At 42.3% G+C, this 15464-nt stretch overlaps 1 protein-coding gene across 1 annotated transcript in view; it reads left to right on the top strand.

The window, feature by feature from the left end:
- Window positions 1-15329, top strand: part of LOC120538303 — a 30646-nt gene extending 15317 nt beyond the window's left edge. The window contains exons 4-7 of the mRNA XM_039767765.1: window positions 9694-10032; window positions 10362-10775; window positions 14567-14857; window positions 15205-15329. Coding sequence (XP_039623699.1) covers window positions 9694-10032; window positions 10362-10775; window positions 14567-14857; window positions 15205-15329 — 1169 coding nt within the window. The remainder of the gene's footprint in view (window positions 1-9693; window positions 10033-10361; window positions 10776-14566; window positions 14858-15204) is intronic.
- The last annotated feature ends 135 nt before the right edge of the window (window positions 15330-15464 follow it).

Genomic DNA, 15464 nt, shown 5'->3' on the forward strand with positions numbered 1-15464 from the left:
CTGTATGTTATTTAAGTTCTTCTGTGATCATACAACAGATTCCCGATTATCTGCTAATCCACCTATCTTGTTATCATCTGCAAACTTAACCAGCTTGTTACTTATATTCCTATCTAAATCATTTATATATATTAAAAATAGCGGCGACCCCAGCACTGACCCCTGTGGAAGACATGGTGAACCAGTGAACCAGAAATTACCCTTGTATTTCTAAAAGGTTCTCCCCCTAAAATATCCACGGTGGTTGTTACTGTTGTGGCATCCTAAAAACCCAAACTTCATTTTACACCCATAATGGCTCTTTTAAACCTTTCCCACCTTCCTCTCCAGGCATCTCTGAAAGATTTTTGTAAACACAATGACAAGGGTTGCCCATCAAGACTACAGGTCCCATGATGCACTGGGAGCCGACTGAAGAAGCACTACCACCTTCCATGTTGGGAGATAAGCTGTTCCAGTCCATTCACTGCACCCCAAACTGCCCTGACTGGGATAGGAATTATCAGCCATCATGGACTTCACCCATTGCACAGTCGATCCATTATGTCCTCCCGGCCAGGTAAGGCAGCACTCTCTATCCCAGTCAGGACACTGGTCCCTCTGTATCGCCCATTCACAAGGTTAAACTTACTAATCATGGTGCAAAGTTCTTCATATTGATTAGTACACGCAAGTGGTGGAAAGTAAAAATGATGTCATAAACCTATAAACCTTCTTGAGACCCTGACACTTGGATTTGGTGATTTTAGAAAGTGGAAAGATGGAAAATTACTTATAAACATAAGAAGGAGTGACATTGGCCTACAACAATCAGATACTTACAAAGAATTCCTGTTAATTTAGTGTTCTCATACTGAAATGCAATACCCAGAAGCCAATGAAAAGGTAAATCAAACATTAGGTGAACTAATTGAAACCGTTGCCAGTAAGCCAAGGGTGATTATTTTTAGATTGTCATGTATTAGACCTCCGCAGCTGGAGATCAGCGGTACTTCATAAAGAGCATGATGTGACTCCCTAATGTACACACTAGCTTTTTTAACCATTGCTGCATTGCACAAGACATTTTTTCTATTTGTGGTGTTGACTTCCTCTTTCTAACTTTGAAATACTGCATTTTCACTTGTGATCTCAAGCATTCAGATATTTTCTTTACATTTCTTTATTGTCCCTCAACTTGAGCAGCTATGCAGACCCTCAGCATTGTGTTGACCTGCCTCATCTGCCTGCCGGTTGGCCGTGTCTGTCAAGGTACCGTAAGTGAAAAACATCTGAGCGGTAACCAGTTGGTGTGGGATGGGAATGAGGGGGTGAGAGAAGGTGACAAAGAGAGCCGACGGTGACTGTGTGTGCCTGGATGTGGCAGCTTGTCACCTCAGTGAAATCATCCATCATTCTGCTTTACTGGGACTTGTTACGGCCAACTCTGAATCCACTTGGAGCAGATGACTTAATCGAGCCGTGCCACCGTTACCTGCCAGCTGTGATTAAGTCACCTGGGTTTGTGGGTGGGGGACACATTAAAAAATATGCTGGTTTGGGGTAGAGAGGGGAGAAGAACTTGAGTTTAACAAAGTGAGGTATGGACAGTCAGGGTTGGATGGTCTGGTGTTGGATGCTTTTGTGGTTGTTAAATGAAAATGTAATTTTTTTAAGGTAGACATCTTGGTGACAATTGGTTGTTGAACTATTTGAATTGTGGAGTGTGTCTGGCCGTGGAGATTCAGTGGAGCTCGATAGCCAAGTTTGGGTTGTCCTCCTACCTTACTTCTCTTTTGGTGTGTAACTGCCTCCATTTTGTGTATTTTTTAAATAAATGGAGTCTGATTATTTTTTAGATGATTTAGTTTCTTTTTTTTGTGTACATCTCTCTTCATGTCTCATTTCCATAGGAATGAAAAATCCAAAAGCGATCTCCTTCATATTTTTTTGGTTTTTCATCAGCAACAATGAAGTCAGAAAGAAATAAAATGGAGACCTTGGCTTTTCTCTCCTGCCTTTTGAGGTTGCAAATCACAAATTTGATCACATTTTTGATATTTGATTCTTTTCTGGTTATAACCACCAAGGCCGTCTTAAGAGCATCACAGGTGAAGTAGAGCACTTGGGCACCTGGTTGGAGAGCAAAACAGAAACTTACAATAGCATCAGAAAAAACGTGGGCCCCTATGCTTGTGGGGCCCCCAGGCAACTACCAACTGCGCCCATGCGTTAAGAAGGTCCTGATCCTCACCCTCTAAGGGACACTTCAAGAAGGTCAAAAATGAAAAACTTCTAGCATAAGCAGGGTGGGGTATCTTTTTAGACAGTTTCAGGATCAGGGATTATAAATAGGATGTGATTTTTTATCCTCACCAAGGCCATCTTAACAGCATCATAGGCGAAGTAGAGCATTGGGGCCCCTGGTTGGAGAGCAAAACAGAAACTTACAATAGCATCAGAAAAGATGTCGGCCCCCCAGGCAACTGCCCACCGGCCCATGCGTTAAGAAGGTCCTGATCCTCACCCTCTAAGGGATGCTCCAAGAAGGTCAAAAATGAAAATAAGCAGGTGGGGTATCTTTTTAGACAGTTTCAGGGTCATGGATTATGAATAGGATGTGATTTGGATTTTTGATCCTTCACTAGCCCTCTGTGAACCTCGATCAGAAAAATGTCCAATTTATATTACAAAATAAAATATTCAGACTTTAAAAATTGAAATTGAACACACATTTTAATATGTTTAATATCTGACACAACTATTTGTGTTATTTACATTCTCTCATAGAATGAACAATCAAAAAATAGACCTTCATATTTTCTTGGTTTCTCCTCTACAAGAATGAGATCAGAAAGAAATAAAATGGAGACCTTGGCTTTCGTTTCTTGCTTCTTAGATGGTTCTCCTGAAAAAAAAAAAATAAATAATATAATATATATATGTATAGTGAGCAGGGGGCAAACACCCTAGTGTGTGTGTTTGTATATATATATATGCAAAATATAGCAAAAAATTACGTGGGGGGGGTGTGGTGAGGTGGCTGAGTCAGTGTGGTCGGGGGTTATTGGTTGTAAAGTTTTGTTTATTATGAACCTGTTCTTCTTAAGTTTGCATATGCTGGATTTATGTCCAAGTGTCTGTTGATGGCGTTCTCATTTGATAACCAGGATTTGGCCAACTCTCTGGCACTTTTCGTACTGGCCTTTTATTTTACTTGTACATTGTCCCAATTAAATGTATGTCCTGTTGATTTAGTGTGCCTATAGATCAATGATAATGGGTCCTTTCTTCTGATTGCATTGTGGTGTTCCTGTATACGTTGTCGCAGGTGGCTGGGGGTGGAGCTCAGCCGGGACGCCCAGGAGGACAGGAGGAGGGCTTGTACCTCCTCCAGACCGCGAGGGGGCGACCGCCCGGGTTGTATTGGGGGCCTAAAGAACCCTGGACCTCAGCACTTCTGCCACACCAGGAAGTGCTGGGGAGAAGAGGAGCAGGGACACCTGAAGGGCTTCCAGGTGCGCAGCCAGCACTTCCGCCACACTGGGGCATGTCGGCGGAGGAATGCCGGGAAGCAGCTGGAGCCCATCCAGGTTCCTATATAAGGGGCCGCCTCCCTTCTTTTAGTAGCAGAAGTCGGGTGGAAGAAGGACGGAGCTGGAGAGAGGACTGGAGGCGGCCAGGAGAAAGGCATTTGGACTGTGAGGCCTGGACTTTGGGGAATCGGTGCTGGAGGCACTGGAAAGTGCACTGAACAGTAAATATTGTAAATATAATAAATGGGTGTGTTGGGTGAGAAACCGATGTCCGTCTGTCTGTGTCCGGGTCAAGGTTCACAGTGGCGTAGTTGGCAGGATGCTCCGTCTGGTGCAAGACGGGGACCTACATTAAAAAAACATTTTTCTGTGGACGGCACGACGCAGCAGCGGACCCCACACACTCACGCTGGAGCGGCACGTGCACAACCCCGCGGGAGCAGTTCACCCCACGGACCGCCGTCGATCCGCAGAATGGCCAAGCTCCCTGGGTGTGGAGGAAGGACAATGGGCGTTGTTGGAGTGCAGTGGGCTCCTGCAAGCACGTCGCGGCAGAAGGCGCCCGGGACGGCATGTCGCCTAGCGAGGCCATGCCGGGGATGTTTCACCGGACAGACAGGACCGACGTCTGTCTCCCTGCTCTCGCCGGTGGCTCTGCGCGAGCCCAAGGAGTCCCTTCAGCCCGCAGAGTCATATTTATTACAGGTGCTATGTGCTCTCACCGTCGGGTTGGAGAAGCTGAAGGGGAAGGCGGTCGCGTCATAGGAGACGCCGTGTGATACGGAGGAACGGCGCGACGCTGGAGCCTTTGGCCGGGAGAGTACAGCGGGGAAGGTGAGTGTTGCCCTCCCCATACAGCATGAGGGAGGATTCGCCGAAAACGGCCGTGACATTAATAAGAATGACCAGCATCGAGTAGGCAATTCTCCAACAGCGGACGCGGCGGTGCAGGCGAGGAGAGTGAGATCGCATGGGCTGGCAGGACAGGGGCTGATGAATGCCCTGGGTCCTAGCACCCTGCGCTCCAATCTATTAATATTCTCTCCTCCTCGCCCAGACACTTCGCCCCTCTACCTCCCAGCTCAGCTCAGTCTCAGGGCCAACCCTCCCATTCAGTGATTTTATTAGAACATCAGAACAATCGAGACGAGAACAGGCCATTCAACCCAACAAAGCTCACCAGTCCTGTCCACTTAATTCTTCTAAAATAACATCAAGTCAAGTTTTGAGGGTCCCTAAAGCCTTCCTGTCTAGCACACTATTTGGTCATTTATTCCTATTGTCTGTGAGATTTACCTTTAACCAGTCCCTAGCTGTATCCCCGTGTTCTTGATGAAATCATTTTAAAGAAGTCACCGTCTTGATCCACTGGACTAATTCCCTTCATCATTTTAAACACTACAGTCAATCAATCATTTGCTTAAACTGTAAAGGCTCATGTCTTTTAATATTTCCTCATAACTCATCCCTGTAGCCCTGAATCAGCCTAGTCGCTCTCCTCTGGAATTTTTACAGTGCTAATATGTCCTTTTGGTAGCCTGAGTTTCAAAACTGCACATAGATGAGGCCTCATCAGTGCGTTATAAAGCTTCAGAATAACCTCCTTGGACTTGGACTCCGCCCCATATCTGTGGTTCTCTGTGTGAAGAACAACTTGCTAAAGTTTGTGTGAAATTCTGCAAAGTCTTTACCTCTTCGATACGTTTATGGATGTGTGGTGTTGTGGTTAAGGCTTTGGACTTCAAACTCAGATGTTGTGGGTTCAAATCCCACTCCTGACATTAGGGGACCCTGAGCAAGTCACCTGCCCTGCCTGGGGTCCAATTGGAAAACCAAAAAAAAATGTCACCAATCGTATCATAAATGTTATAAGTCACCTTGGATAAAGAATTCAGTCAAATAAGTTAACGACAGCCAAATAAACACCAATCCCCAAGGCTCAGGCTTTGTGCTGATGACATTGTGTTGTAAGAGGAAGTTGGGAGAATCGAGAAGGGCTTTGGAAGTCAGAGTGTTGAAGATAAATTGGAAGAAAACTAAATATTTGAGGTTTAATGATGTTCACGATTAAGAAGTTGGCCTGCAGGGAGAGCTTTTGAAAGTGGGAAATTCAAATAACTGGAATTGGTGGTAGTCCAAGATGGAGAGTTAGATGCTGAGATATCTCATAGTGTAGTGTGCACTAAACAATTGGAAGAAGGTATCGGGAGTATTGTGTAATCAAAGAATTAACGAGAAGAGTAAAGGTAAGACAGTGTTGAGACCTGGGATGACGTCTGGAGCTGAGACACGGGCAGTAAAGGGAGAGCAGGAGAAGAAGGTCGATGTGTCAGAAATGAGAATGTGGAAATGGATGTGTGAAGTTACAGAGTGTTTAACAGGCATTCCCGGTATTAAGTTGTGGATTTGCCTGTGAATATTTAGCGGCAGTGTGTCTATGAACTTAATTTAAACTTAAGCTTTACACCTTGCTTTCCTATTAATATGTCTGCAAAGGCTTGTTCAGCTTCAGAGGGTTGTTCCTTTCTTAGTGCATCAATAAACAGCTAGACTTCCTCTTTATCTGAGACATAACACAGAATAAGAAATGAGACCATCAGAGATACAACAAAAGTGGGAGAGGGATCTAAGAGAGTAGAGATGAGGAGAGACAATGAATATGTGGGCAAAAAGAGGGATGGGAATGGGAGTACAGGAGAACAGAAATTGAGGAAGGCCAAAGCGGAGGTGGATGGATAAAGGAAAAGAGGATGTGAAGGGAAAGGGTCTGACTGAGAAAGAGGTGCAGGACAGAGCTGTTTAGAAAAGGTCCATCAGGTACATGAACCACACATAGAAGCGGGAAAAGAGGAAGAAGAATATGTCTATTATAATATACTAGCAAAATACCCGCTTTTTGCAGCGGAGAAGTAGTGTGTTAAAGAAGTTATGAAAAAGAAAAGGAAACATTTTAAAAATAACCTAACATGATTGTCAATGTAATTGTTTTGTGACTGTTATGAGTGTTGCTGTCATCAGGGATTTGATTATCATTATTTCTTTCAATCAGGTTCGTATTTGGAGGACGAGTTGTGTTCAAGTTACATTCCGTGTTTGTCAACCGTTGTAAAGATAACAGGTTTCATTCATCAAAGTAATCACTACCCAAATCGGTACTCGTGAATCTAAGATGTTTAACAGGCATTCCCGGTATTAACTTGTGGATTTGCCTGTGAATATTTAGCGGCAGCGTGTCTATGAACTTAATAAACAGCTCGTCTTCCTCTTTATCTGAGACATCACACACTGCATGCACGGGTTTACCTTTCCCAGTCCTGCAAACTTTAACGAAGTGGTTCAATTTACCACATTTTTTACACTGTCTTCCTTTAGCTGGACATTGACTTTTTCCACCGTGTGCTTTGTTTCCGCAGTAGCTGCACTTATGAATATGCTTGTATGCGTCACTCGCTTCATATTCTTTTGCTGCCTTCTCAATTGCGCTATGCGTTTTTTGTTCAGCGCTCTTTGGAGCTCTTGCTTGTTGTCTGCCTACTGCGTTCACAGTCAGTTCACGTGAGCCACTCGGAGTACATGCATTGAAGGTTCTCAGCTGTGCTTGTGCTATCTCGTACGATCTTGCGATGTCCACGGCTTTATTTAATGTTAGCTAAGACCCGGCACTTAAAAGTTTCTCTTGCACTTTCGCTGAGTTTGTGCCAAACACCACCCTGACCATCTCATCTTCGTTTGCATAAGCACAGTCCTTTACCAGCAATTTTAACTCCGTTACAAAGTGATCAAAAGTCTCGTTTATACCCTGCGTCTTCTCATTAAACTTGTATCTCGCGAATATCGTATTCGTCTTAGGCATGAGAAACGCCTCAAAACAGTCATAATCTCACCACCCAAATCGCTACTCATGAATTTAAGATGTTTAACAAGCATTTCCTGGTATTAACTTATTGATTTGCCTGCGAATATTTAGCGACAGCATTTCTATTGGATTGCTGCTGACAGACGGCCTTATATGGGTAGGCACTCAATTATGTGCGAGGCTTGGGTATGGGGGACGCCACTCCGCCTCACACGGTGACCGAGCTGCAGGCTATGGCCGTATATATGTACGTAAGTAGGATTCAGTTATGACTCTTATGCGTAGAATTTCGAAATGAAACCTGCTTAACTTTTGTAAGTAAGCTGTAAGGAATGAGCCTGCCAAATTTCAGCCTTCTACCTAGTTGGAGAATTAGTAATGAGTAAGTCAGTGAGTCAGTCAGTCAGTGAGGGCTTTGACTTTTATTAGTATAGATGACATTACACTTGTAATTACAATAACTTGTAATATATTTTGTTAATTTAAAAAAAATCTTCAGAATTATACATTGTGGATGAAAAATTGGACAGGCAGACGGTGCTCCGTCCTGGAGTACAACATTGAATGAGAGAAATCACACCAAAAACTATGAGGTTTGAAAGACAGAACACAAATCAAAATGATTTTCTGCTCTGTTAAATTAAAAGTGGGCTGGCATGGAGCTGCTGCCTCGCAGTGAGGAGACCAGGGTTCGCATCCCGGGTCCTCCCTCTGTGGAGTTTGCATGTTCTCCCTCGTGTTTCCTCCATATTCGGTTTACTTCCCACAGTCCAAAGACATGCAGGTTAGGTGGCTTGGCGATACTGAAAGTGAGTTCACCCTGCGATGCACTGACACCCTGCTCAGGGTTTGTTCGTGTCTTGTACCCTATGCTAGTTAGTTGGGTCAGGCTCCAGCAGCCACCTCCCCTGTGAACCTTGTTCAGGACTAAGCTGGTTAGAAAATGACTGACTGATTAAATTAAAACCTAGAGTGTTGGCACCCCCTTCTGGCAGAAAATATGAATTACAGGAGAATGCTATCTCTTTAGTCACATGGCTCTTTTATCCTGGTCAGGTAGAAGATGTGGGACTTAAGAGGGATATGACGTCAGGTGCCATTTGTCTGGTCTTCTTCAACTCTAAAGAGGGAAACAGGTACGGTGAGGGTATTTGCTCCATCCATCTGGTAGACCCCACGTTACTTTAACTCTTGTAGGCCAGATGTCGACTTTGGTCATCACAAGGGTTGGAGGCAGATGTTAACTAAAGTCGACCTCCAGGGGCAGAGGGTGATAAAAGCTGTAAACGTCGATAAGGGTTCACCATTACGTTACAGATAGACCGTCTTTACTAGACTCATTGACTTGACATTGAGTAAACAATGTCTAGAATGGCATTGACATCAGACGAGAAAGCAAAGTGAATGAGCAAAGCAAAATGCTCAGTGTGTATTATTTATTTATATTTTGCATATTATTGTTGAATCGGCCTCTGATTTATCAAACTTTGGTTTTGATGCAAGTGATCTGGAGATTGAATTGGCCTCTGATTACCAAACTATGGCGATTTTGATGACACTAGTGGATCTGGATTTGATCAAAAACGAAAGTCAAGTACCTGCATCGGCTGATTGGTCCCCAGCTGATCGTAGTGCTGACGCACGTACACAGGAGGACTACACAGACGTAGATCACTGGGAGGTAAGCTGACTACTGGACTTCATCAAACGACACGGCGTGTTAGTGGACACCGCGGATTACCAGCCACTCGACTACTTCAAGCTTTTGATTTTACCAGAAAGTGCCTTTCAGCTTAAAAGGATGAGACAAACAGGAGTGTAATAAGTATGGGAATCCACGTACTGTCGGGGGGGCTCCTGGAACATAAAACAGAGTGACATTTGTCAGAAATAAATATTTTATGTTGATTTATGTGTGAAGCTGTAGCTTTGTGTAAGTTTTTTGGAAAAATATTCAAAAGGAAAAAAATATTAATAATAATTAGCCCTCAAAGAGTTAAGGAGAGTCTGATTATGAGGTGCCCGATGCCAGTCTGCGTGACATTTAATAGATTTCTTTTGTTTCCTTATTTATTTTGAACTGTTTTTTGGTGAGATATACTTTTTCTATTTGATCCCCTGTTTATTTTCTCTCTTTATATGAAACAGCATTAAAATAATTCTTACTCATTTATTTTTATAACTGCTTGTTAACGAACCTGCACATTTTTATTTGTGTAATTCCTCACTTTGACACGTCTCAGCAGATTTTCTACCCACAAACTCTTTTTAAACAACTGAACAGAGGATATCAAATTTCATTTTCTTTTTTTGATGTTCCAGGTTTAAGTGTCTCTCAGCCTCAGGGTCGAGTGGAGGCTCTGGAGAGAAGCGACGTCACTTTAGTGTGCGTCATGTCCAGTGAGACTCCACTGGGACCAGTGAGGTGGTACAAAGGTGCTGGCAGCGAGCGCACACACTTCTACTCAGCAATCCCCAAAGGAGGAGATAAGAATGACCCTCGAGTGACCTGGACAATGGAGAACCCAACTGTCAACTACAGCATCACAATAAGAGACCTCAGAGTCAGCGACACGGGAAAGTATTACTGTGAGAAATACACAAAGGCAGATGAGAGCAAACCGTACGCCTCAGGACCGGGGGTCACCCTGACTGTGACAGGTGGGCGACATTCACTAACTCTTTCATCTTTCTGTGTCTTTTAAAATGTCACACACACCAAAATTCTGTATTTATTAAAAAGTATCATTTAAAAACAGCTGCTTGGATCAGATGAAGGAGCTTTTGTTTTTTTTTGTTGTTGCTGTCCTTGTAGTGACGTTTCTGTTGGAGTGTCAGGAGATGGCAGGAATTAGAAAATGATAAAGAGATTTGAGGTTTGCAGTCAAAATTAGAAAAGGACAAAAAAAAAAAAAACTGAAATGTGAGGTCTTCACCCATCCCGCTATCTGATTGCTTAATCAGCACGAGTCGAGATTCTTTGGTGTAAGAGGCCATAAAAGAGAGCTGGGAAGTCAGTGGCCATCTTCTTTCCTTCTTTAATTTGTTTCTATTTGACAGGCACGACTCGCACCAGTTGTTCTTATCACAAGTCACTTTCTCATCTTCCTCCACAGGAGTGCCCATCATCACCGGCCCAGCAAGCAGGGTGAAGGTGGGAAACGATCTTGAATTAACTTGTGAGGTCAACGGGGCCAGCGACATCACAGTCAAGTGGTTCAAAGATGAGCAGGAAGTGACCCCTGAGCTCAGAGATACATCGGGGGGCGGAAAATCAAGCAGAAGTGTCATCAGACTGACTGCAAAGATACAGGACATCAAGTCTGTCATCAGGTGTCAGGAGTCGGGACTCTCCGCTCAGACCCCTTTGGAGGACAAATTTCACTTGAAGGACGTCATTGCAGGTAAGAAGACCATTAAAGATGGAGTCACAACCCTCTGTTCACTGATGTCACCCCTTTAATGAACCATAAAGCAACTGAATCACATAGCTCAGTATTTGAATTGTGTGTTTTAAGAACACTGAAGGATACGGACACAAGTTTCTATCCAAGTGGCAGCACACATTTATCAGAGTTTTCATGGAGGGACAGCCAATGAATGATTAAAACACAGATAGAGTGCCCTTAAAAGATATCCACGCCCTGGGAAGTTTTCATATTTTATTGTTATACAACACTGAATCACAGAGGATTCAATTTAATTTGACATGTTTTGGGCACCAATCAACAGAAAAAAAAGACTTCTTAATGTTAAAGTTAATCCAGATTTCTACAAATAAATTGCAAATATTAAACACAAGATCATTGATTACATAAGTATTCACCCACCAGTGTGTAGTAGCCATGACAGCCCCGAGTCTGTGTGCACAGGTCCCTCTCCCTATCAGATTTAACATCTGGACTCTGCCATTTTTTCCCAAGTGTTCCTGACACAACTGCTTACGCTCTGTCAGGTGTCATGGTGGGTGAGCAGCCTTTTCATGTCCAGCCACAAAGTCTCAGTTGGATTGAGATCCATGCCTGTATTTATCAAGCATCTCAGAGTGTAGGAAAAGGGTCCTAACTGGCTCAAAAATCTTCATTTTGCAACCTCCTCCAGGCTGGAAAAAAATGGCTCAATTTCAAGGACTTAGACACCATCTCTGCAATATATAAAATTATTTTACTGTCCCTCCTTTTCAAAGATCCAAGAGGACATTGGGAAAAAGATCTCTTAATCAATATATCAGAAAAGAAGTGGAGGGTAGCAATGCAGAGAATTCACTCAAGCTCCATATGTGCAAAGCATATTATATATTGAGCACATCTGTCTCACTTAAAACTGTCCAAAATGTTCCCAGGTCAAGATCCAGCCTGCGAACACATCTCTTTCATAGGGGTGGGGGATAAGATGTTTTCATCCGATTTTTTTTTGTAAAAATTGATTTATTTGTATGGAATGTTTACAATGAAATAAAAGAAATCTCAAGATAATACCCCCCCCCCTTACTAAAATGAAATATATTGCAAAAGCAGGTTGGAAATATTCCCAGATCAAATGGAAGCCCCACCAAGTAGAGATCATAGATCTCTGAGGCACCCGAAGAGACTGCAGTTCCCAGCATGCTTTGCAGATGTCTCAGTGATGCTGCCACCTATCATATCAGGAGAACATTTTGCCCCAACAGGTCATCTCCCCCTAACCTTCCATCACACTGGCCTCCTGGCTGGGTGTTATTCCTTGGTACAACCTGGCTGGGATGCCAATGTTCCCACCTCAATACGGGCATCTCATGCCTGTCTCTTGGCTGATGCAGGATGATCCTCACCTTTCTTATCCTGCTTCTGAAGGGCTGGCCTCCCGTCCAGGTAAGAAACCTGACCCCATCCTGGCCTGAGATTCCCATCCATGTGTGCCATTCATCAGAATGGGAAAAATGTGGGTGAAAACTCCTAAAAGGTTAAGAAACACTGTCTTACAGAGTCTTGTGCCTGCTATATTAAATATATGGAGAAATATATTTTTATATATTTTTTCAGAAAGCATATTTCAATAGACAAAAAGGCAATAATTGACATATTTCACCGTATATTTCAGTATTCTGAAGGATATTGTAATACAGTGTTGTGACCCATTTATTTCACATGGAAGTGTGATTGAGTGAACTGCAAAGGGTGGATGTTCTCATTAAATACTAATACTACTTCTACTAATAATATATTTTTATATAGCAACTTTTCCCATTGGTGAATTGAGTGCGATCATAAGATCAGAAGCTATCATGATTCTAATGTTCCCTGAAAAAGGCCTTTTTTGTACAGCTCTGAAAATTACATTACTTTTCAGTTTTTGGTTACCTAAACTGCATATTTAATTTCCCACAAATTGTGTCCCTACAGCAAAGTAGGGCAACATCTGATCCTGTTATGGAGAAGACTTCAGAAAAAATGAGCAGAGTTTTCAGAAAGGTGGTCAGAATTTAGAGTTTATTGGCAGAGCCGTCCCAGTCCATGAAATGAGCCTGGTGGTTTGGAAGTGGTTCCTTTTTGCAGTATTTCAGTGCTAATCACAACACACCCCTGTTTCGTACATATTTCCCATCATCAACTTTACATGCTATTTTCATAATAATGGCCTCATCCTGTACCTGTTTTCATAACAATTACCTCGCCTTGTAAACCTCTTTCCCCTGATAATCATCAATCATTAGTAAAGTCCGGAGATGACCATCAGCTGATCATGCTTTACATGCCTTACATTCTCACATTCCTCATCTTGATCTAATAAAAATTGGAGACCTTTAAATTGATCAGTCCTCGTCATTAAGTTGGAACCAGGATGAGCCACATATGCAAAACTGAACTGTTCAATGAATACTTGCTTGTTGCACCAGCATCCCTTAAGACTGAAATCATAGGCTGCTGTGCTGGGAAGCGGAGCACACAGCTTCACTGATAAGGGCTGAGCTGCTGGAGCTGAAAACAGGCAGGTGGTCTTGAGCAGGCAAGCACAGGGTTAAAGCCTTTATTAATTAACTCTTAAATTCGTATTTTGCTCAAAGCCAGCTGATATAATATGTTTTGCTTTACCTTGAGTAATTACAATATTGATTGATGAGGAAGCATTGACATATGAACTTCAATGCTATCTAGAACATATGTATACATGTCAATGTGACAGCCTGCACTCACAGGCAGCGGCGTCGTTAGCCCCATATTGTCTGACTTGCCAGCACAGGGCAGATGAATGCAGTCGGCTATTTTAATAATCAACTCTTAAACTCCTGTATAGCTCAAACTAGCTAGCACAATGCAGCTTGCTTTAAACTTGATCATCTAGAATATTTATAAACCTTAATATATAAAATTATATGCACTTTAAAAATGTTTATATGTTTAAAATGTTTATGCAATAGTGTATAATATTATTTTGTTTTCTTTAAGTTTAAGGGTCTTGAAGGTTTGCAGAAACTTGTTTAGACTTTGGTGAGTCAAAAGGCCCAGTGGAGCCGTCATTTTTAGAGTTCCTTCAAAAAACACAGCGCCCTTGGTTCATAGAGAACAAGGCAAGGAAAAAACAAGCAGGTCACATTAAAAATAAAAAGAGTTGCCTGTAAAATAATAGTGCCGGTCTAGGCCACTTAAAACAGATGTCAAGCATCTCCTTTCATAGTCAATAGTTCTAAAACCAGTAACAAGGCCGAATGATCCTTGATTGAAACCTCAACAATCCCAGTAGTTTGCCTCGCCTCATGGCTGAGTGTTAATTGAGCCTGAAGTCTTTGAGAGGGTTTGGGGCAATGGATCTCTGGTGAGAGGGAGAAGACAAGGTCATGTCAGAGAGAAAGAGAGAAAAGGAGTGTTTAGTGACTGATTAGAGTTGAGGAAATGGGAAAGCCTCCATGTCCGAGAGCAGCTCTGCAGAACCTTTGCTTTCTGATGACCTTGTCAAGAATTTGTTTTATGTTATTTTACAAGCAAACTAAAACAAAGTTAAAACTTTCCAATGGGCGGCCAGAACATCTCCTTAACAATTAGTAGATCATTAGATTAGATTATTAGCATAATGTTATATCATGTAATCCTTTTAAAAACACAACACACAGTGTAAATAAAGGCCATGAGCATGTAATGTAGGCTTCCTGAAATGACAGCAGCCATTTATCTGAGTGCCCGTATCCACACACATTCTCTCATTTTATATTTGGTTGCAGTTTTACCTGGAGTGCCAGTCATTGAGAACCCTAAGCTGGTGCTGGGCGACTTAGTAATCATGACGTGTAAACTCAGCGGCGTCTACCCCAAAGATATAAAGGTGACCTGGGACAAGACGTTTGAAAGCTCCCAGTCTCAGCATTCAGAAGAACACGAGGACGGCACCTTCACTGTCACCTCTGTGCTTTCATTCATTGTGAAGGAGGATATGAGGGGCACCCGGCTGACATGCCAGGCGGGATATGAAGGGTTAACACCTGTGAGTGGCGCGGTGACACTGGGCGTCAGAGGTAAGGCTGGACACAAAGAGAACAAGTCGGTGTGTTTGTTGTTTGTCTACAAAATTCATCCACATTTGAAACAAAGATCAATGTCTTCAGTAAAAATGTATTTATAAAATGCAATTAATTTAATATTTCATCTTTATCCAAAAGCTGTATTGTACTTTTTGAAATTCCTGTAGCCTGCTGAGAATACAAAAATTGTCAGGTTTTTGTGTGGATGTTCTAAAGGTGATTTGTGGGAAATATTGACTTTTTTTATCCTCTTTTTAACTCTCTTCATTATGTATTTTAATATAATTTGGTTGCAGGGGTCCTTTAATGTGTCTTAACTATATGTATTTTTTTTCTCCCAGATATTAAAGCAGCCCCCGTGAAACTGGGTGTGGGGGGTGGGGGGAGGTTTTTTGATAGTCATTGTTTCTGTTACACAAAACTGGACAATAAACTTAATAAAATAACTGAACATGCATTGGTGTGAAAGGCACCATATAATAGATAGATAGATAGATAGATAGATAGATAGATAGATAGATAGATAGATAGATAGATAGATAGATAGATAGATAGATAGATAGATAGATAGATAGATAGATAGATACTGATGACACTCATT

Source organism: Polypterus senegalus, chromosome 10, assembly GCF_016835505.1.
Source record: "Polypterus senegalus isolate Bchr_013 chromosome 10, ASM1683550v1, whole genome shotgun sequence".
In the NCBI taxonomy this organism is placed as follows: domain Eukaryota; kingdom Metazoa; phylum Chordata; class Cladistia; order Polypteriformes; family Polypteridae; genus Polypterus; species Polypterus senegalus.